Source organism: Babylonia areolata, chromosome 12 (genome assembly GCF_041734735.1).
Source record: "Babylonia areolata isolate BAREFJ2019XMU chromosome 12, ASM4173473v1, whole genome shotgun sequence".
NCBI classification, from domain to species: domain Eukaryota; kingdom Metazoa; phylum Mollusca; class Gastropoda; order Neogastropoda; family Buccinidae; genus Babylonia; species Babylonia areolata.
This window is the reverse complement of record NC_134887.1, coordinates 1,763,969-1,787,628: the sequence shown is the minus strand read 5'-3', so window position 1 is coordinate 1,787,628 and position 23,660 is coordinate 1,763,969. Positions and strand designations below refer to the sequence as shown.

The 23,660-nt window shown below is 51.9% G+C and overlaps 1 protein-coding gene across 1 annotated transcript in view; it reads right to left on the bottom strand.

Moving 5' to 3' along the window:
* Positions 1–1,771: 1,771 nt before the first annotated feature.
* The window catches only part of LOC143288235 (uncharacterized), a 37,560-nt gene continuing 15,671 nt past the window's right edge, over positions 1,772–23,660 (bottom strand). Inside the window, exons 2-8 of the mRNA XM_076596585.1 lie at positions 21,611–23,509; positions 14,914–15,094; positions 11,762–11,954; positions 10,377–10,510; positions 7,938–8,041; positions 6,927–7,113; positions 1,772–2,064 (exon numbers count right to left, since the gene is read on the bottom strand). Coding sequence (XP_076452700.1) covers positions 1,904–2,064; positions 6,927–7,113; positions 7,938–8,041; positions 10,377–10,510; positions 11,762–11,954; positions 14,914–15,094; positions 21,611–22,441 — 1,791 coding nt within the window. The 5' untranslated portion in view covers positions 22,442–23,509 and the 3' untranslated portion in view covers positions 1,772–1,903. The remainder of the gene's footprint in view (positions 2,065–6,926; positions 7,114–7,937; positions 8,042–10,376; positions 10,511–11,761; positions 11,955–14,913; positions 15,095–21,610; positions 23,510–23,660) is intronic.

The window sequence follows — 23,660 nt, the reverse complement described above, 5'->3', positions numbered from 1 at the left end:
GCCCTCCCCGAGTGTTCCACAGCTGCTTTGATTTAATTAATCATGGTGCAGTTTTTCCTTGCTGGGTGTTGTCAAGGTTTCCATGTCCGAGGGGGGTGGGGTTCTGAGGAGCTTAATACCGAAATTAAGTAATATAAAGAAGGGAGAAAGCACTCACATAAAATACACAAAAGTGCCAATACGGAAATCCGTCATATTACGGAAATACACCCGTGGGTAACGGTGTTGGTGATCAGGCTCGGTTTCCGTCTCCGAGGGTTGGAGTTCTGATGAGCTTAATACCGAAATGCAGTAAAATAAAGAAGGAAGAGAAGAAATAAAAAACAAACAAACAAACAAACAAATCACAAAAAATGGCAGTACGGATATCCGGATAATACGGAAATACTTCCACCCGTGGGTACCGACAGATAGGGAGAGAGATATATATACAGGTAGAAAGAAAACGACAGCGAGTGGGGGTGGGGGGACTGGGAGGGGGTGGGGGTGGGGACTGGACCACAAGAGGTGAGCAAGACAGGCAGACGGATGTGAACAAGATGATGCCACTGCACTGAAGACCTTCCTGAAGAAACTCTTCTCTCTTTCTTCCGCTCCGAGAGGAGGCCAGAGGCGTGTTTCTTACACGCTGGTTAATCCAGCAAGGCTCTCGCGAGACTCGCGAGGAAGGTGCGTAACTGTTTTTTTTTCCACCTCGCGGCAAGAGTGGCTAGATTCTCGCGAGTGAAGGCTAGGTGGCCCTCACTGCAAATTTTGTCGCGAGGTGAGGATAAAATCTTCTTCCTGCCTGGCACTGGCTTCGCTGTGCTTTGAACTCCCCGGCCTCGCCACTCGCTCTCTGGCCACTAGCACTGACGCCAGCGTGCCCGCGATTAAGACACGCGATTCAGCTACTAGGGTCTGAGGTGGTGGTGATGGTGGTGGGCAGAGGGAGGGGTGGTGGTGGGGAGAGGGAGGGGGGTGGTGGGGAGAGGGAGGGGTGGTGGTGGGGAGAGGGAGGGGGGTGGTGGGGAGAGGGAGGGAGGAGGTGGGGAGAGGGAGGGGTGGTGGTGGGGAGAGGGAGGGGGGTGGTGGGGAGAGGGAGGGGTGGTGGTGGGGAGAGGGAGGGGGGTGGTGGGGAGAGGGAGGGAGGAGGTGGGGAGAGGGAGGGGGTGGTGGGGAGAGGGAGGGGTGATGGTGGTGGTGGGGAGAGGGAGGGGTGGTGGTGGTGGGCAGAGGGAGGGGGGTGGTGGTGGGGAGAGGGAGGGGTGGTGGTGGTGGGGAGAGGGAGGGGGGTGGTGGTGGGGAGAGGGAGGGGTGGTGGTGGTGGGGAGGTGGGTTGGTGGTGGTAGGGAGGGGTGGTGGCGGTAGGGAGAGGGAGGGGGGGGGGTGGGGAGAGGGAAGGGTGGTGGTGGTGGGCAGAGGGAGGGGTGGTGGTGGTGGGGAGGTGGGTTGGTGGTGGTAGGGAGGGGTGGTGGCGGTAGGGAGAGGGAGGGGGGGGGGGTGGGGAGAGGGAGGGGTGGTGGTGGTGGGCAGAGGGAGGGGTGGTGGTGGTGGGGAGGTGGGTTGGTGGTGGTAGGGAGGGGTGGTGGCGGTAGGGAGAGGGAGGGGGGGGGGGTGGGGAGAGGGAAGGGTGGTGGTGGTGGGGAGAGGGGAGGGGTGGTGGTGGTGGGCAGAGGGAGGGGTGGTGGTGGTGGTAGGGAGGGGTGATGGTGGTGGGGAGAGGGAGGGGTGGTGGTGGTAGGGAGGGGTGGTGGTGGTGGGCAGAGGGAGGGGTGGTGGTGGTGGGCAGAGGGAGGGGTGGTGGTGGTGGTGGTAGGGAGGGGTGGTGGTGGTGGGCAGAGGGAGGGGTGGTGGTGGTGGTGGTAGGGAGGGGTGGTGGTGGTGGGCAGAGGGAGGGGTGGTGGTGGGACGGCAGGAGCAGTTAGAGCCGAGTGGAGTCGGTCCCCCCCGCTCCTCCCTCCTCCTTGCCCCCCAGAAGATAGCGGAAGCGCAGATGGGAGTGCCGCAGCTTGTCGTCGATCACCTCCATGAAGCGGCGCTCGTCCTCCTCCGTGAACCAGTTCTGCCAGTCCCCTACCTCTCCTGGGACACACACACACACACACACACACACACACACACACACACACACACACACACACACACACAGTCAGAATCAAATCAAATCAAACCAAATCATGTTGCTTAAACCAAAGCCCTGCCGACCCGAATGGAGTCTTTTCACAAGGGCTGACTACCCGTCAGTTCTTTGAGAAAAAAAGGTCCAAGAGAAACCAAAATGTTTTAAAATCCAATAAATAATAATAACCCTAACCGAGATCACCCCCCCCCCCCAATTTGTCCCCCTGACTGATTTGTCTCACGGACCATAATCTGTCCACCTCACTCTGCTTTGTTCTGTCGCCCTGGCCCTAGTCATACACTGTCAGCCTCTCTCCAGTTTGTCACCATGACCACAAACCGTCACCCTCTCTCCAGTTTGTCACCATGACCACAAACTGTCACCCTCTCTCCAGTTTGTCACCATGACCATAAACCGTCAGCCTCTCTCCAATTTGTCACCATGACCATAAACCGTCAGCCTCTCTCCAGTTTGTCACCATGACCATAAACCGTCACCCTCTCTCCAATTTGTCACCATGACCATAAACCATCACCCTCATTCCAATTTGTCACCATGACCATAAACCGTCACCCTCTCTCCAATTTGTCACCATGACCATAAACCATCAGCCTAAATTGTCCTTTGTCGCCCTGATTGATTTGTCACTCTGACCATAAATTGTCAACCTGTCTCCAATTTGACACCATGACCATGAACCGTCAGCCTCTCTCCATTTTGACACCATGACCATAAACCGTCACCTCTCTCCAATTTGTCACCATGACCATAAACCGTCACCTCTCTCCAATTTGACACCATGACCATAAACCGTCACCTCTCTCCAATTTGACACCATGACCATAAACCGTCACCTCTCTCCAACTTGTCACCATGACCATAAACCGTTACCTCTCTCCAATTTGTCACCATGACCATAAACCGTCACCCTCTCTCCAATTTGACAGCCTCTCTCCATTTTGACACCATGACCATAAACCGTCAGCCTCTCTCCATTTTGACACCATGACCATAAACCGTCAGCCTCTCTCCATTTTGACACCATGACCATAAACCGTCAGCCTCTCTCCAGTTTGACACCATGACCATAAACTGTGGGACACCTCACCACACACTGTGCCATCTGTGGGGCACCTCACCACACTGTGCCATCTGTGGGACACCTCACCACACTGTGCCATCTGTGGGACACCTCACCACACACTGTGCCATCTGTGGGACACCTCACCACACTGTGCCATCTGTGGGACACCTCACCACACACTGTGCCATCTGTGGGGCACTCACCACACTGTGCCATCTGTGGGGCACCTCACCACACACTGTGCCATCTGTGGGGCACCTCACCACCACACTGTGCCATCTGTGGGGCACTCACCACACTGTGCCATCTGTGGGACACCTCACCACACACTGTGCCATCTGTGGGGCACTCACCACACTGTGCCATCTGTGGGGCACCTCACCACCACACTGTGCCATCTGTGGGGCACTCACCACACTGTGCCATCTGTGGGACACCTCACCACACTGTGCCATCTGTGGGGCACATCACCTCACTGTGCCATCTGTGGGACACCTCACCACACACCGTGCTATCTGTGGGACACCTCACCACCACACTGTGCCATCTGTGGGACACCTCACCACCACACTGTGCCATCTGTGGGACACCTCACCACACTGTGCCATCTGTGGGACACCTCACCACACTGTGCCATCTGTGGGACACCTCACCACCACACCGTGCCATCTGTGGGGCACTCACCACACTGTGCCATCTGTGGGACACCTCACCACCACACCGTGCCATCTGTGGGACACCTCACCACCACACCGTGCCATCTGTGGGACACCTCACCACACTGTGCCATCTGTGGGACACCTCACCACCACACCGTGCCATCTGTGGGACACCTCACCACACTGTGCCATCTGTGGGACACCTCACCACACTGTGCCATCTGTGGGACACCTCACCACCACACTGTGCCATCTGTGGGACACCTCACCACCACACCGTGCCATCTGTGGGACACCTCACCACACCGTGCCATCTGTGGGACACCTCACCGCACTGTGCCATCTGTGGGGCACCTCACCACACTGTGCCATCTGTGGGACACCTCACCACACACTGTGCCATCTGTGGGGCACCTCACCACACTGTGCCATCTGTGGGACACCTCACCACACCGTGCCATCTGTGGGACACCTCACCACACTGTGCCATCTGTGGGGCACCTCACCACACTGTGCCATCTGTGGGACACCTCACCACACTGTGCCATCTGTGGGACACCTCACCACCACACCGTGCCATCTGTGGGGCACTCACCACCACACTGTGCCATCTGTGGGACACACCACCACACTGTGCCATCTGTGGGACACCTCACCTCACACTGTGCCATCTGTGGGACACCTCACCACACACTGTGCCATCTGTGGGACACCTCACCTCACACTGTGCCATCTGTGGGACACCTCACCACACTGTGCCATCTGTGGGGCACTCACCACCACACCGTGCTATCTGTGGGACACCTCACCACACTGTGCCATCTGTGGGACACCTCACCACACACTGTGCCATCTGTGGGACACCTCACCACCACACCGTGCTATCTGTGGGACACCTCACCACACCGTGCCATCTGTGGGACACCTCACCACACCGTGCCATCTGTGGGACACCTCACCACACTGTGCCATCTGTGGGGCACTCACCACCACACCGTGCCATCTGTGGGACACCTCACCACCACACCGTGCTATCATCATTTCGCGAAGGTCACCCTCGTTGATTAGCATACGACCAAGACACAAATCTATGAAAGTTTCAAACTTCCCCTTCTAGCTTCAATGAACCGTAAGAGATTCGTCAAACAGGTTGTTCACTCCAGATAAATCCAGTTCTTTCATGATAATCATGACAGGTGGATCGAACACATTCTTCCACATAACATACCTCCAGTTCCAAGTTTCACCCCTCCTTTGTGTTCACAAGGAGTTCCGGCTTCGATAAATCGCAAATCGCAACACACACTCCAAACAAAATTCTATAATCAGTCATCTCCTGTTTTTTGACTCACTTGTGTAAACAAACTGAGTATGTTATAACCCGGTGTTCGATTGTCTGTGTGTCTGTGTGTCCGTGGTAAACTTTAACATTGCTGCCCAGTTCAGCACATCTGGCGAGTAACCTGGCGTGCCCACACACGTCTGCCCGACATGTCAGGGCATTCCGTGCCTGAATGGGACTGGGCTCCTCTCCATAGATCTCCACACTGATAGATCCCCGCTTGGATACATCTCCTCGCTGACGTCCATCAGCAGATCCCCTTTTCTACTGATATATCCAAAGCCTACACCTGTATACAAGTAAAAACATCATTTCTCCTCCTTCTTGTCACTATTACCGTTCTTCTTGTTATCATTATTAATATTATTTTTGACTCACTTGTGTAAACAAAGTGAGTCTATGTTTTAACCCGGTGTTCGGTTGTGTGTGTGTGTGTGTGTGTGTGTGTGTGTGTGTCTGTGATCTGATATTCTGACCCAACAACAAGAGCAGTCATTATTTTCATTTTTTGTTCAAACAGGAATTTCTTTTGCTAAGCATGGAATTTTTATTTATTTTGCAAACGTTTTGGTGCAGATAGTAAAAAAGGGAAATTACTCTGTAATTAATGCTAGGGGACTTAATTTATCACAAGTGAGTCTTGAAGGCCTTGCCTCTCTTGTCTACTGATATATCCAAAGCCTACACCTGTGTACAAGTGAAAACATCATTTCTCCTTCTTCTTGTCACTATTACCGTTCTTCTTGTTATCATCATTATTATTATTTTTGACTCACTTGTGTAAACAAAGTGAGTCTATGTTTTAACCCGGTGTGTGTGTGTGTGTGTGTGTGTGTGTGTGTGTGTCTGTGGTAAACTTTAACATTGACATTTTCTCTGCAAATACTTTGTCAGTTGACACCAAATTTGGCATAAAAATAGGAAAAATTCAGTTCTTTCCAGTCATCTTGTTTAAAACAATATTGCACCTCTGGGATGGGCACAAACAAAATATAAAATGAAGCCTAATTATATGCAAACTGCATTTACTGTTATATTTATATTTTTTGTATTCTCTAAACTTGGCACTTTGATCTGATATTCTGACCCAATAGCAAGAGCAGTCATTATTATCATTTCTTTGTTCAAACAGGAACTTCTTTTGCTAAGCATGGAATTTTTATTTATTTTGCAAACGTTTTGGTGCAGATAGTAAAGAAGGGAAATTACTCTGTAATTAATGCTAGGGGACTTAATTTGCTTTAAACTGGTCTTTCTCATCTTAAACATTACATTTTGAAATTATACTCAATACATATCAAAAGTGAGTCTTGAAGGCCTTGCCTCTCTTGTTGTTATTGATTTTCCCAGCACCCGTTTCCGTCACTCACACTCTCGTTATAGCACACGTAGTTCACACCCCAAATACACGCGCGTTGCGCTCGCGCACGTACGCACGCACGCGCACGCGCACACACATACACACACACACACACACACAGATGTCTTCCCATCCACCGCGAAGGATTTGGTACTTCTTTTTTTCGTTACACGATCGGGTGCACGCCCAATCACACATGCACGCACATGTATACACGGAGAGAGATATGCTCACACACACACACATAGAAGAGAAGTGAGCTTTTACGGGCGCGCGCGTGTACACACACACACACACACACACACACACAACACACAACACCACAACACACACACACACTCACTCACTCACTCATACACACACACACACACACACACCTTTCCGGTAGATGAAGTTTTTCCCGGTCTTAGACAGGTTGACGTGTTGCGGGCCTTGTTCCTTCAGTTCCTCGTCCACCGCCTTCATTCTGGCGATGGTGCACTGCTCTGCCACCTGGTCCAGCAGATGTCCGTCACAATCCACGCCCAGAAACTGGCCAACCTTCTGCAGAGCTGCCACCGTGTCCTGCACCACACCCCTACATTCATCGTCCTCCTCCTCCTCCTCATCATCATCGTCAGCAGCAGCAGCAGCAGCATCAACACCATCATCATCATCATCGTCAGCAGCAGCAGCAGCAGCAGCATCAACACCATCATCATCATCATCATCATCGTCAGCAGCAGCAGCATCAACACCATCATCATCATCATCATCATCGTCAGCAGCAGCAGCAGCATCAACACCATCATCATCATCATCATCATCGTCAGCAGCAGCAGCATCAACACCATCATCATCATCATCATCATCGTCAGCAGCAGCAGCATCAACACCATCATCATCATCATCATCATCGTCAGCAGCAGCAGCATCAACACCACCATCATCATCACCTCTATCTTTTCTGTTTCCTTTATTCTTCTCTCCCACCACCCCCCAGTCTTTTTTTTTTTAAATTTCATATATCAATTTTAAGGGTTTTTGTTTGTTTGTTCTGATCATCTAATATCATTGGTTTGTTTCTCTATTTATAGTCCGTTCATCTAAGATGATATTAGAACGTCTAATATCATTAACAGTGAGACGACGCTAAACTGAAGACTGAATACACACACAGAGCAGTGACCGACCTTGACGTCCTGATAGTGAAGACTGAATACACACACACAGAACAGTGACCGACCTTGACGTCCTGATAGTGAAGACTGAATACACACACAGAACAGTGACTGACCTCTTTGACGTCCTGATAGTGAAGACTGAACACACACACACAGAACAGTGACTGACCTCTTTGACGTCCTGATAGTGAAGACTGAATACACACACACAGAACAGTGACTGACCTCTTTGACGTCCTCATAGTGAAGCACTAGGACGGGCAGGTGGGGGTTCTCCCTCAAGGTGTTCTCCCAGCCCAGCACGTAGTCACACCACGACCCCCCCGGCACTGACACACACCGTCATCATGTCACACACCCCGCCACTGACACACATCGTCATCATGTCACACACCCCGCCACTGACACACACCGTCATCATGTCACACATCATGACACACACTGTTATCATGTCACACACCCTGGCACTGACACACCATCATCATGTCACACACCGTCATCATGTCACACATCATGACACACACCGTTATCATGTCACACACCCCGGCACTGACACACACCGTCATATGTGATGGTGGTGGTGGTGGTAGTGGTGGTGATGGTGGTGGTGGTGGTAGTGGTGGTGATGGTAGTGATGGTGGTGGTGATGATGGTGGTGATTATGGTGTTGGTGGTAGTGGTTGTGATGGTAGTGATGGCGGTGATAATGATGATGGTGATGACAATGATGATGACGACCATGATGATGATCATGATGACATCAGTAACAACGAGCAGCACGGAGTCCATGGCGAACGATGATGACGTCAGTGACCCCGGTCAGCAGAACGCCCCAACGACAGCCACACTGCAGGAGGTCAATAGCCTCTCTTTGCGGGATTGACTCTTCTGGTCGAGGGCCTGAAGACGCCTCTCCTCAAACGCCAGAACTCCCTTTGAGACAGCCAGTGGCCAGGCGCTGTGGTCAGTGGTCAGTGTTTCCCACCCGTCTCTCTTTGGCCTGAAAACGTTTCTGTGATCTTCCGGTGTTCCTGGCACCAGCAGCCTGCTGGGAGAAGAAGCTGACTACCTTTGACAATCACGTGTCGTCCATTCGGGCTGCATGTCCAGCCCACTGAAGCTGGGATTTCACGATGAACGCTTCAAAACCAGCCATCTTTGCTCCACGAAGCCCTTCTGTGCTGGAAACTGTCTTCCCACGCTGCGCCCAGAAAACCAGCCAAGCATCGGGGGCTGGGGGCAGGGGGCTGGGGGTCCGTGTTCTCGTCTCTTTCCTGTATGTCGTTCATGTCTGACAGCCGCATAGCAGGGAGGGGTTGACAGCAGGGAGGGAGGTGCTGACAGAAGGGAGGGGCCGACAGCAGGGGGGGGAGGGGCTAACAGCAGGGAGGGAGGGGCTGACTGCAGGGAGGGAGCGGCTAACAGCAGGGAGGGAGGGGCCGACAGCAGGGAGGGAGGGGCTAACAGCAGGGAGGGAGGGGCTGACTGCAGGGAGGGAGGGGCTAACAGCAGGGAGGGAGGGGCTGACAGCAGGGAGGGGCTGACAGCAGGGAGGGAGGGGCTGACTGCAGGGAGGGAGGGGCTAACAGCAGGGAGGGGCTGACAGCAGGGAGGGAGGGGCTGACTGCAGGGAGGGAGCGGCTAACAGCAGGGAGGGGCTGACTGCAGGGAGGGAGGGGCTGACTGCAGGGAGGGAGCGGCTAACAGCAGGGAGGGGCTGACAGCAGGGAGGGAGGGGCTGACAGAAGGGAGGGGCTGACAGCAGGGAGGGAGGGGCTGACAGCAGGGAGGGGCTGACAGCAGGGAGGGAGGGCCTGACAGCAGGGAGGGAGGGCTGACAGCAGGAGGGAGGGGCTGACAGCAGGGAGGGAGGGCCTGACAGCAGGGAGGGAGGGGCTGACAGCAGGGAGGGAGGGGCTAACAGCAGGAGGGCCTGACAGCAGGGAGGAGTTGACAGCAGGGAGGGAGGGGCTAACAGCTGAGAGGGAGGGGCTGACAGCAGGGAGGGAGGGGCTGACAGCAGGGAGGGAGGGGCTAACAGCAGGAGGGGCCTGACAGCAGGGAGGAGTTGACAGCAGGGAGGGAGGGGCTAACAGCAGGGAGGGAGGGGCTGACAGCAGGGAGGGAGGGGCTAACAGCAGAGAGGGAGGGCCTGACAGCAGGGAGGGAGGGGCTGACAGCAGGGAGGGAGGGGCTAACAGCAGGAGGGGCCTGACAGCAGGGAGGAGTTGACAGCAGGGAGGGAGGGGAGGGGCTGACAGAAGGGAGGGCCTGACAGCAGGGAGGGAGGGGCTGACAGCAGGGAGGGAGGGGCTGACAGCAGGAGGGCCTGACAGCAGGGAGGAGTTCCCATTTAACCAGCTATACGTAAGTACAAACATTCATACATACATACATACACACATACATACATACAAACATTCATACATACATTCATACACACATAAACAAATACAGATGCAGTTGATGGCATTGCTGCTGATGATCATGACGACGATGAGGGTGAAGATGATGATGAGATCAAGATAATATCCTCAAGTGCTGGCCCCAGGGCCATCTTAACGTGCATCCACACCCTGTTCACACCCCCCCCCCCTGCACAAACACACACCCCCACACACACACGCCCCTCCCCCCCTCCCACATGCACCATCTCACATTCACCTTTCCCCTCCAGGAACAGGTCCAGGTAGCCATGGAAAGTGCCCTCGTATTGGAAGTCCACCTGGTTGATCAGGTGATGGTAGTATGACACCGCCACATCCTTTGGGTTCCGTAACAGGTAGATCATCTTGCACCTGTAACAGGTGGTTCATCTTGCAGCTGTGTCAGGTATGTAATCTTACACCTGTAACAAGTGGATAATCTTGCAGCTGTAACAGGAAGATCATCTTGCAGCTGTAACAGGTGGATCATCTTGCAGCTTAACAGGAAAGCCGTCTTGTACCTGTAATACGTGGATCATGTTGTACCTGTAAGAGTGAGTCATCTTGTACCTGTAACAGGTGAATCATTCTATACGTGAAACAGGTAACTCGAATTACCACTGCCCTCGGTCTACACACACACACACACACACAAACACACAGGCCACCTTGCCCCTAAAGCTGCAGCACTAGGAGCTAATACTATCTTGCCTCCCAGTTTGAGAGTCGCAGTCCTTCACAAAAGACTGAGCTGTAAATGACTTCCCATTGAAATAGAGAAACCATTGATCATACAGCTCTCACTTTGCTGTTGGCCCAACTGTCGGCTTAAGTAAGCTTTTGTCAATCTGTGGTATAAGCTGAGCGATGGACCTGTTGGTATATTTACAACCAAATTAAATGTAAACAGCAATTGAAAACAACAACAACAAAAGAAACAATGGGATGACAGAGAAATAAACGAGTATAATTCTGCTGTGGCCTTTCGTTGTTATTGTTGTTTTTTTAAATCAAACACACACACACACACACACACACATATATATATATATATATATATATATATATATATATATAGGAAAACACATGTTGGAAACAAACATTTTCACAAAGATTAGAAAAGGAAATGTATCTTCAAAGGAACGTAAAACGGGAATCCTTGGAAAAGTGCAAATGGGAGGTCATTTAGGTTCTGTGTGTGGGAGAGAGCCAATCGTACGTCTGTGTTATATCTTAATCATTCTTCTTCTTTTTCTTTTTATAAAGATTTTGATAAACAATGACATTTTTATAATGAAATCTGTGTCTCTACTTGACCTCATAAGTTTGCTCGATTTAATCGAAGACTTTATTTGTGAATCACTTTGAGCACGCTGCTGCTTTTATTATAGCGTTGTACAGAAATAAACTATGATGGTGGTGGTGGTGGTGCTGATGACAATAATAAAGATGATGATCATGGTGATAGTGGTGGTGATAAGGATGATAATGATGGTGGTGATGATGTGATGATGACGACGAAATTTTGATGATAGTGATAGTGATAGTAATGTCGATCAAGATGACCATGACGATGATGATGATGATCATGATGACGACGACAATGACAGTGGTGATCATTACTTGTTGCTGCCGTCCCTGATGGCGGCGGGGAGGCCCGAGAAGGGAGCGTGCGTGTTGAAGACGCGGGGAGGGGGCAGGGAGTCGAAGAACTCTTGGGTGCTGAAGCTGAGCATCAGGCGCTCCTTGGGCGTCCGGCAGTGCTCCGGCCGACCCGTCATCACCATGTGCAGCATCTCCCACAGCCAATGGGTGCCTGCCACCCACCAAGCCACACCCACTTTTAGTTCACAGCCAATGGGTGCCTGCCACCCACCAAGCCACACCCACTTTTAGTTCACAGCCAATGGGTGCCTGCCACCCACCAAGCCACACCCACTTTTAGTTCACAGCCAATGGGTGCCTGCCACCCACCAAGCCACACCCACTTTTAGTTCACAGCCAATGGGTGCCTGCCACCCACCAAGCCACACCCACTTTTAGTTCACAGCCAATGGGTGCCTGCCACCCACCAAGCCACACCCACTTTTAGTTCACAGCCAATGGGTGCCTGCCACCCACCAAGCCACACCCACTTTTAGTTCACAGCCAATGGGTGCCTGCCACCCACCACGCCACACCCACTTTTAGTTCACAGCCACTTTTAGTTCACAGCCAATGGGTGCCTGCCAACCACCACGCCACACCCACTTTTAGTTCACAGCCAATGGGTGCCTGCCAACCACCACTCACCACACCCACTTTCAGTTCACAGCCAATGGGTGCCTGCCACCATGATACACCAATTTTCAGTTTATAGCCAATGGGTGCCTGTCACCACACCACACCCAATTTCAGTTTACAACCAATGGGTGCCTGTCACCATACTACACCCACTTTTAGTTTACAACCAAGGGGTGCCTGTCACCATACTGCACCCACTTTCAGTTCATAGCCAATGGGTGCCTGTCACCATGCCACACCCACTTTCAGTTTACAACCAATGGGTGCCTGTCACCACGCCACACCCACTTTCAGTTTACAACCAAGCAGCGCCTGCCATCACCACGCCACACCCACTTTCAGTTTACAACCAATGGGTGCCTGTCACCATGCCACACCCACTTTCAGTTTACAACCGACGGGTGCCTGTCACCATGCCACACCCACTTTCAGTTTATAGCCAATGGGTGCCTGTCACCATGCCACACCCACTTTCAGTTTACAACCAATAGGTGCCTGTCACCATACCACACCCACTTTCAGTTTATAGCCAATGGGTGCCTGTCACCACGCCACACCCACTTTCAGTTTATAGCCAATGGGTGCCTGTCACCATGCCACACCCACTTTCAGTTTACAACCAATAGGTGCCTGTCACCATACCACACCCACTTTCAGTTTACAACCAAGCAGCGCCTGCCATCACCACGCCACACCCACTTTCAGTTTACAACAAATGGGTGCCTGTCACCATGCCACACCCACTTTCAGTTTACAACCGACGGGTGCCTGTCACCATGCCACACCCACTTTCAGTTTATAGCCAATGGGTGCCTGTCACCATGCCACACCCACTTTCAGTTTACAACCAATAGGTGCCTGTCACCATACCACACCCACTTTCAGTTTATAGCCAATGGGTGCCTGTCACCACGCCACACCCACTTTCAGTTTATAGCCAATGGGTGCCTGTCACCATGCCACACCCACTTTCAGTTTACAACCAATAGGTGCCTGTCACCATACCACACCCACTTTCAGTTTATAGCCAATGGGTGCCTGTCACCACGCCACACCCACTTTCAGTTTACAACCAAGGAGCGCCTGCCATCACCACGCTACACCCACTTTCTGTTTCAAGGCAGCATTAAAGTATGCTCACAGATTCATCATAGGTGTCAATGGTTACGAGTGTTGATTTATAGAAAGGTGTCTGTGTGAATGAGTGAGTGAATGAAAGAGAGAAGTGTGTGTGAGTGTGTGTGTGTGTGTGTGTGTGTGTGTGTGTGTGTGTGTGTGTGTGTGTGCGCGCGCGCGCGCGCGCACGCGTTCATATGTGTGTGTGCATTTTTGTGTGATTGTGTGTGTGTGTGTGTGTGTGTTTCATATGTGTGTGCATTTGATATGCATGTGTGTGTGTTTGTGTGTGTGTGTGTGTGTGTGAGCTCGTGTGTGTGTGTTTGATGTGTGTGTGTGTGTGTGTGTGTAAAACAGAGATGGGAGAGAATAAGAGAGAGAGAGTGAGAGAGACAGAGAGAGAGAGACAGACAAAGAGTGCAACACACACACACACACACACACACACACACACACACACACGGACGGACGGAGCCTTCTCTGTCCGAGAATTTAAAACCGGAGACCCGACACTTTTTGACTCACTTGTGTAAACAAAGTGAGTCTATGTTTTAACCCGGTGTTCGGTTGTCTCTGTGTGTGTGTGTGTGTGTGTGTGTGTGTGTGTCCGTGTGTCTATGTGTCTGTGTGTCCGTGGTAAACTTTAACATTGACATTTTCTCTGCAAATACTTTGTCAGTTGACACCAAATTTGGCATAAAAATAGGAAAAATTCAGTTCTTTCCAGTCATCTTGTTTAAAACAATATTGCACCTCTGGGATGGGCACAAAAAAAAAAAAAAAGAAGCCTAATTATATGCAAACTGCATTTACTGTTATATTTATATTTTTTGTATTCTCTAAACTTGGCACTTTGATCTGATATTCTGACCCAACAACAAGAGCAGTCATTATTATCATTTTTTGTTCAAACAGCAACTTCTTTTGCTTAGCATGGAAGTTTTATTTATTTTGCAAACGTTTTGGTGCAGATAGTAAAAAAGGAAATTACTCTGTAATTAATGCTAGGGGACTTAATTCGCTTTAAACTGATCTTTCTCATCTTAAACATTACATTTTGAAATTATACTCAATACATAAAAAGCTTGGATTTTTTTTTTTTTTTTTTTTTTTTTTAAGTGTATCACAAGTGAGTCTTGAAGGCCTTGCCTCTCTTGTTATTTGTTGGTCTAATTCCTTCTACGTCATCCCATGCTCAGTTTGACACTACCAAGGTTGTCTGGCCCTCTAGGCTTCGGACCAGCACGCTGCTGTTGATGCTGCCCCTCAGCCCACCCCTTCAACATGACAGCAGACGTGGTGTCGCGTGTATGGGTCAGCGCCGCCACAGCCGCACGCTTTCACAGCACCATGAAACGAAACTGAACGACGCTCACCCGACTTGGCGTAGCCGACGAGAATGACGTCACTGTCGTGGAAGGAGAAGAGCTGCGCGCGCAGGATCTGTTCCGGAAGCCAGGGCCAGGGCGCCGTCCACGTGCCCAGCAGCATGCCCAGCGTGATCGGGCATCCTTCACCGTCGGGCACCTGCTCCACCACCACGTCGGGCATCCGAAACTACAAGAAAAACGAGAGGGGTCGGAAACACACACACACACACACACACACACACACACACACACACACATGACAACCTTATATATTTGAGTATTATTCAACTCCACCTTTTAGATAATAAACTTTTACAGTTGACAGTTAATTCTTTTACTCAACTGTCTTATGGATTTTTGACAAAACCTCACGAACAGACCCCAATTTGGAGATAAAAAAGGAGAAGAAAAAAGGAAAAAAAAATATATAATAACAATACAAATAAAAGAGGAATCTTTTTTTCAGTGTTTTATACACTAGTACTGGAGCTCCCCAGAGCACAGGAACCGCCGTGGTCTGTGGAAGATCCTCCTAAAGTTCGGCTGCCCAGAGAGCCTAATCCAGCTGATTGCGTCATTCCACGATGGCATGTAGGCAAGAGTACAGGAAAATACTGACATGTCAGATCCGTTCCCTGTGGTAAATGGAGTGAAGGAGGGCTGCGTCCTGGCACCCACACTGTTCTCCATTCTTTTCTCTGCCATGCTGATTGACGCCTTCCAAGACTGTGACCGGGGCATCTACATTCAGTTTCACACAGATGGCAAACTTTTCAACTTGCGGCGACTCCAAGCCAGGTCCAGGGTCTTTGAGGTACTGTTGATAGAGTTCCTCTTCGCTGATGACTGCGCGCTTGCTGCACACACCCATGAGGGCATGCAGTTCATTATGGACAGGTTCTCAACCTCCAGCAGGCGCTTTGGACTCACCATCAGCCTCAGCAAGACCAAGTCCATGTACCAGCCAGCTAGCTCACAGAACGACAGTGCCTCCCCCACCTGCAATCAAGATCGATGACACAGAGATCAAGTCAGTCGATAGGTTTTGCTACCTGGGCAGCACCCTATGCAGCAGCGGAGCTCCTGCTGCAGAAGTGACGCTGCACATCGCCAAGGCCAGCTCCGCCTTTGGCAGACTCAACAACAGGCTGTGGAACAACAAAGGCATCAGGCTCAGCACCAAAATCAAAACCTACAGAGCTGTTGTGTTGACCACCTTGTTGTACTGCTGTGAAACATGGACGACGTATCGCCGTCACAGTCAACAACTTGAGCAGTTTCACCAGAGATGCCTACGAAAGATCCTCGGCATAAAGTGGCAAGACAGGGTCTCCAACCTCCAGGTCCTAGAGAGAAGCGGCCTGCCCAGCATCGAAAGCCTGCTGATCCAGTGCCAGCTACGCTGGACAGGACACATTGTCCGCATGACAGACAGCAGGATCCCGAAGATGCTACTGTATGGCCAGCTGAAGGAAGGCCACCGCGAAATTGGAAGACCCTGCAAGCGCTTCAAGAACACCTTGAAGACAAACCTCAAAGCCTATGACATAGACATCGCTTCTTGGGAAACAGATGCCCTTGACCGCTCTCGCTGGAGGATGCTGTGCTCTAGTGGCATAAAGACGTTTGAAAACAAGAGAACGATGGCCATTAAGGAGAAGCGTGAGCGAAGGAAGCAGGGTTCAACTTCTGGAGACGTTTCCCTTGCAACACCTGTGGGAAGTGCTAAGCATCCAGAATCGGCCTCTTCTCACATATGAGGACACACACCGACAGATAAGCCTGCCTGCCTACTCATCCGTCGGGAGACTCTATCATATATATATATATATATATATATATATGTGTGTGTGTGTGTGTGTGTGTGTGTGTGTGTGTGTGTGTGTGTGTGATAACAATACAAATAAAAGAGCAATCTTTTTTCCAGTGTTTTATACACTAGTACTGGAGCTCCCCAGGGCACTGTACTATCACCATTTCTTTTCCACTTCATGCACTGCCGACTGCAGAAATGGCGCAGAATCCTGTCCACTCGTCAAGTTCGCTGATGATTCAGGTCTAACAGAACTTCCAATGAACTGATGACGATGACACCAAGCACACAGGAACAGAACTTCCAATGAACTGATGACGATGACACCAAGCACAGACTGGAAGAGAACTTCCAATGAACTGATGACGATGACACCAAGCACAGACTGGAAGAGAACTTCCAATGAACTGATGACGATGACACCAAGCACAGGTTGGAAGAGAACTTCCAATGAACTGATGACGATGACACCAAGCACAGACTGGAAGAGAACTTCCAATGAACTGATGACGATGACACCAAGCACAGACTGGAAGAGAACTTCCAATGAACTGATGACGATGACACCAAGCACAGGTTGGAAGAGAACTTCCAATGAACTGATGACGATGACACCAAGCACAGACTGGAAGAGAACTTCCAATGAACTGATGACGATGACACCAAGCACAGACAGGAAGAGAACTTCCAATGAACTGATGACGATGACACCAAGCACAGACTGGAAGAGCGACAACTTCACAACTTGGCGTGATGATAACTGTTCAGAGCTAGATGTAACACTAAATGTTTCCAACGAGAGGCAAAGCGTTCATGGCCCACGTCTGATTCCTGCAGCACGTCAACAACACCGATAACACCAACAACTGAGGGAAAGGGAAGAAAAGGGGGGGAAAGGGCTGTGGTGGGGGTGGGGGCATGGGGGGCGGTGGGGGGGGAGGGCACCAGTGCACACCCATAACCGTCCAAATCTTATTTTTGCTCACTACCAGAACCGAGTGGTTGTCGAAGCAAACGCTGTACCCTGGAAACGGAGCAGTTCAATTTCCGACAGCGCACAGTGGACCAGCCTCTCCGTTGTTTTCATCTGTCAAAGCCTGTTAAAACCTGTTGTCACCACGACATTTCGGCTCTGATAAATCAAACGAAATCGCCTGACGCATTTTCGGGCAAATAATACACCCCAGAAAATCCCTCTAGACCAGTCCAGTTCTTTTGAATGCGTTCTCCAACACTGAACAGCGCTGACTGAAGGTCCCCTACTACCTGCCTGTCCTATCAAAGTTGATACAACAACAACAAAAATCAAGATTACAATTTCTGTCCATAACTTATCTTTCTTTTCTTGTTACAGCGGACAAAGAAAGCAGAGACTGAACGAAAGTATACGCTCACGATCCGGAAATCCGAATTAACTCGGAAGAATTATACCTATAATTGGTATGAGTGGTTAGATTTTTTATTTATCCATGTCTGATCAAATTTAGTATTGACAAGCAAAGTATTTCCATAGAAAATGGTTTGGTAACAGTTTCACACACACACACACACACATACACACGAATGCACGGACAAACGGACAACTGACACAACCGGATATAATTTCAGATTCCAGTTGTGCATTAACACACACGTGACCCAAAACAAAGGAACGTGTTACTAATCGGAGGAAGATGAAACCTAGCATGAACCATTGTGGAACAGGTCGGCACATACACATGTATCTTGGCGTGCCCACTGACAACAAACTGTGTGTTTCATTGTTGTGTTGTTTCCACACACACACACACACACACACACACACACGCACAAACATACGCACACATACACATACGCACACACACACACACACATACATACGCACACATACACATACACACACTGCTCCCCCTTTCCCCACTCCCTCCTTGGTCCACAGAAAAGATCTCTTAGCGAAATACAAGAAGCCCTCTGTCACCCCCCCCTCCGCCCCCCCTCTCCTAACCCCCCCCTCACCCCCGCCCCCCTTCATCCTGTGAGTTACAACTCCTCCCGCCCCCTAAACTCGGTCAGACCCCCCCACACCCCACCCCTACCCCCATTTTTCTGTCTTCTTTCATTTCAGTCCCCGTGTCACAGTGACCTTTTTCAGGTTAAAAAAAAGGTCAGTCTGGAGCGGGCAAGGTTACAGTGGAGGGGGGAGAGGGGGGAGTGTTGACCGGACACCTGTGTTTCGGGGACACCTGATCCCCAGGAATGTTGACGTCACGCCGCCACGCGCTGTGTACGGGGTGCACTCTGTCTGATGCTTCCGCTCCGGAACAGTGACTGCCACCCACCCCACCCCAACACCCCCCACCCCACCCCACCCCAACACCCCCCACCCCACCCCACCCCCAACACTCCAACCCCACCACCCCTCACCCCACCACCCCCACTACATCACACCCACCCCATCACCCCCCACCCCAACACCCCCCACCCCAACGAACATCCCATACCCCACCACACCCCAACAAACACACCCCACCCCCAAAAACACACCACACCACACCTCAACGAACACACCCCACCCCAACAAACACACCCCACCCAACGAACACACCCCAACCCAACAGACACACCACACCCCAACAAACACACCCCACCCCCAAAAACACACCACACCACACCCCAACGAACACACTCCAACCACACCACACCCCAACACACCCCGCCCCAACAAACACACCCCACCCCAACAAACACACCCCCACCCAACGAACACACCCCACCCCAACAGACACACCCCACCCCAACAGACACACTACACCCAAAGAAACACACCCCGCCCTAACAAACACACCACACCACACGCCAACCAACACACTCCAACCACACCACACCCCAACACACCCCGCCCCAACAAACACACCCCACCCCAACAAACACACCCCACCCCAACAAACACACCAAACACACCCCACCCCAACAAACACACCCCACCCAAACAAACACACCCCACCCCAACAAACACACCAAACACACCCCACCCCAACAAACACACCCCACCCCAACAAACACACCCCACCCTAACAAACACACCCCACCCCAACAAACACACCCCACCCCAACAAACACACCCCACCCCAACAAACACACCCCACCCCAACAAACACACCCCACCCCAACAAACACACCCCACCCAAACAAACACACCCCACCCAAACAAACACAACCCCACCCCAACAAACACACCCCACCCCAACAAACACACCCCACCCAAACAAACACACCCCACCCCAACAAACACACCCCACCCCAACAAACACACCCCACCCCAACAAACACACCACACCACACGCCAACCAACACACTCCAACCACACCACAACACACCCCGCCCCAACAAACACACCCCGCCCCAACAAACACACCCCGCCCCAACATACACACCCCACCCCAACAAACACACCCCACCCACCCCAGCAAACACACCACACCCCAAAAAACACACCCCACCCACCCCAGCAAACACACCACACCCCAACAAACACACTCCAACCCCACCCCACACCACCAAACACACCACACCCCAACAAACACACCCCACCCCAACAAACACACCCCACCCTAACAAACACACCACACCACACGCCAACCAACACACTCCAACCCCACCACACCCCAACAAACACAACCCGCCCCAACAAACACACCCCACCCCAACAAACACACCCCACCCGCCCCAACAAACACACCCCACCCCAACAAACACACCCCGCCCAACAAACACACCCCACCCAACACACCCCGCCCCAGCAAACACACCCCGCCCAACAAACACACCCCACCCAACACACCCCGCCCCAACAAACACACCCCGCCCAACAAACACACCCCACCCAACACACCCCGCCCCAACTAACACACCCCACCCACCCCAACATACACACCACACTCCAACAAACACACCCCACCCTAACAAACACACCACACCACACGCCAACCAACACACTCCAACCCCACCACACCCCAACAAACACACCCCATCCCAACAAACACACCACACCACAACAAACACACCACACCACACCCCAACAAACACACCCCAACCCCACCCCACCCCAACAAACACACCCCACCCCAACAAACACATCCCACCCCAACAAACACACTCCAACCCCACCCAACCCCAACAAACACACCACACCCTAACAAGTGGAGTGATGGCCTAGAGGTAACGCGTCCGCCCAGGAAGCGAGAATCTGAACGCGCTGGTTCGAATCACGGCTAGACCGCCGATATTTTCTCCCCCTCCACTAGACCTTGAGTGGTGGTCTGGACGCTAGTCATTCAGATGAGACAATAAATCGAGGTCCCGTGTGCAGCATGCACTTAGCACACGTAAAAGAACCCACGGCGACAAAATGGTTGTTCCTGGCAAAATTATGTCGAAAAATCCACTTCAATAGGAAAAACAAAACAAACTGCACGCAGGAAAAAAATTTTTTTAAATGGGTGGCGCTGAAGTGTAGCGACGTGCTCTCCCTGGGAAGAGCAGCCCGAATTTCACACAGAGAAATCTGTTGTGATAAAAAGGAATACAAACACAAATACAAATACAAAAAGACACTCCAACCCCACCCCAACAAACACACCCCACCCCAACAAACACACCCCACCCCACCACACCCCAACAAACACTCCAACCCCACCACACCCCAACAAACACACCCCACCCCACAACACCCCAACAAACACACCCCACCCCACCCCACCACACCCCAACAAACACTCCAACCCCACCACACCCCAGCAAACACCCCCCACCCAACACACCAACCACCACACCCCAACACCCTCCCCCACCCAACACCCCCACCCCAACACAAACGTAGACACAACTTTGCAAAGACAAGGAATTACTTACCACACTTTCTGCACTTTCTGGATTCTGATTGGTGGAAAGAGCTGCGTCATCCTGGCAGCTTGAAGTGGTGGCACGGTTGTCATTGGTCTGTCCTGTGGCACGGTTGTCATTGGTCTGTCCTGTGGCACGGCTGTCATTGGTCTGTCCAGTGGCACGGCTGTCGGTGGCACGGTTGTCATTGGTGGCACGGTTGTCATTGGTCTGTCCAGTGGCACGGCTGTCATTGGTCTGTCCAGTGGCACGGTTGTCACTGGTCTGTCCTGTGGCACGGCTGTCGGTGGCACGGCTGTCGGTGGCACGGTTGTCGGTGGCACGGTTGTCATTGGTGGCACAGTTGTCATTGGTCTGTCCTGTGGCACGGCTGTCATTGGTCTGTCCTGTGGCACGGCTGTCATTGGTCTGTCCTGTGGCACGGCTGTCGGTGGCACGGTTGTCATTGGTGGCACGGTTGTCATTGGTCTGTCCAGTGGCACGGCTGTCATGGCTGCTGCTATTGGCTGCATCCTCACTGGTTGAACCGGCCGCGTTCTCCTCATTGCTCACACATGTTGCAGCCTCTGCACAACTGTGACCGCCTTTCTCACTCTCACTGGTCCGAGAAACGGTGTCACTGGGACTGGATACGTGCTCCTGATTGGTCAGACTGACAGAGCCATTTTGATTGGTGGAGCTGGGAGCGGCACTGTCATTGGTCAGAACGACCTGCTGTGGTAGTTGTGGGTGTGGGTCTGGTCTCAGTGTCTGCCCATTGGTGGCGGTGGGCAGGGGGCGAATGCTGACTGGGCAGACTTCATCGTGTTTGAGGATTCCTTTGGCGAGAAGACAGCCCATGTTGCCGGTGTTCAGCAGCCAGACAAACCCAGCACCTGACGGTGACTGTGGGCGACTGCTCAACAGTAGGATCAGTGACACTTCAAAACGTTTGCCTTGTGTGTGTGTGTGTGTGTGTGTGTGTGTGTGTGTGTGTGTGTTTCGTTTCGACGAAAATTGAAAACTGGACCCGAAACAAGGTTTCTATATTGTGTTTATTTACACCTTTCACAGACTTGGTGCTGATTTTGTCGTGCCTGTGTTGCTTGATTGAATGACTTTATTTCAATATGAACTCATCTTGTGTTTGCTTGCTGAGGGCGTCCAGCATCATGCCTGCCTCGTTCGTTCCCTGTGTCCTCTTCCCGCCACGCGTCGTTCGTTCCCTGTGTCCTCTTCCCGCCACGCGTCGTTCGTTTCCTTTTGTCCTCTCCCCGCCACGCGTCGTTCGTTCCCTGTGTCCTCTTCCCGCCACGCGTCGTTCGTTCCCTGTGTCCTCTTCCCGCCACGCGTCGTTTGTTTCCTGTGTCCTCTTCCCGCCACGCGTCGTTCGTTTCCTGTGTCCTCTTCCCGCCACGCGTCGTTCGTTTCCTTTTGTCCTCTTCCCGCCACGCGTCGTTCGTTTCCTGTGTCCTCTCCACGCCACGCGTCGTTCGTTTCCTGTGTCCTCTTCCCGCCACGCCTCGTTCGTTTCCTGTGTCCTCTTCCCGCCACGCGTCGTCCGTTTCCTGTGTCCTCTTCCCGCCACGCGTCGTTCGTTTCCTGTGTCCTCTCCCCGCCACGCGTCTTTCGTTTCCTGTGTCCTCTTCCCGCCACGCGTCGTTCGTTTCCTGTGTCCTCTTCCCGCCACGTGTTGTTGCTTCTCAGCACGGCCGGAACACACCCTCACCAAGACGACTCTTCACCAGCCACCCACACCAAGGGCGGCCACTGTGTGTGCTCAGGAGCACTGCAGCCTGTCCTGGCGGTAGGCTGGGGACAGCTGAAGCAGCGGCCACACAGACGTCGTTGCTCAAACAGGTCCGTGATCTCAAGTCAGCTCGTGTCAACCATGGCCTGTGATGCCGGTCTGCAGCGGAAATGACGTGCCTGTTGGGAACCAAACATCAGTTAAATGAACGAATGTGTGTTGTGTGTGTGTGTGTGTGTGTGTGTGTGTGACGCAGCACACGAAAACCCAGCAAAAGTCGCAATTTATCATTATTTTTTTTTGTTTTTGTATACCTTCTAAAAGTTTAAA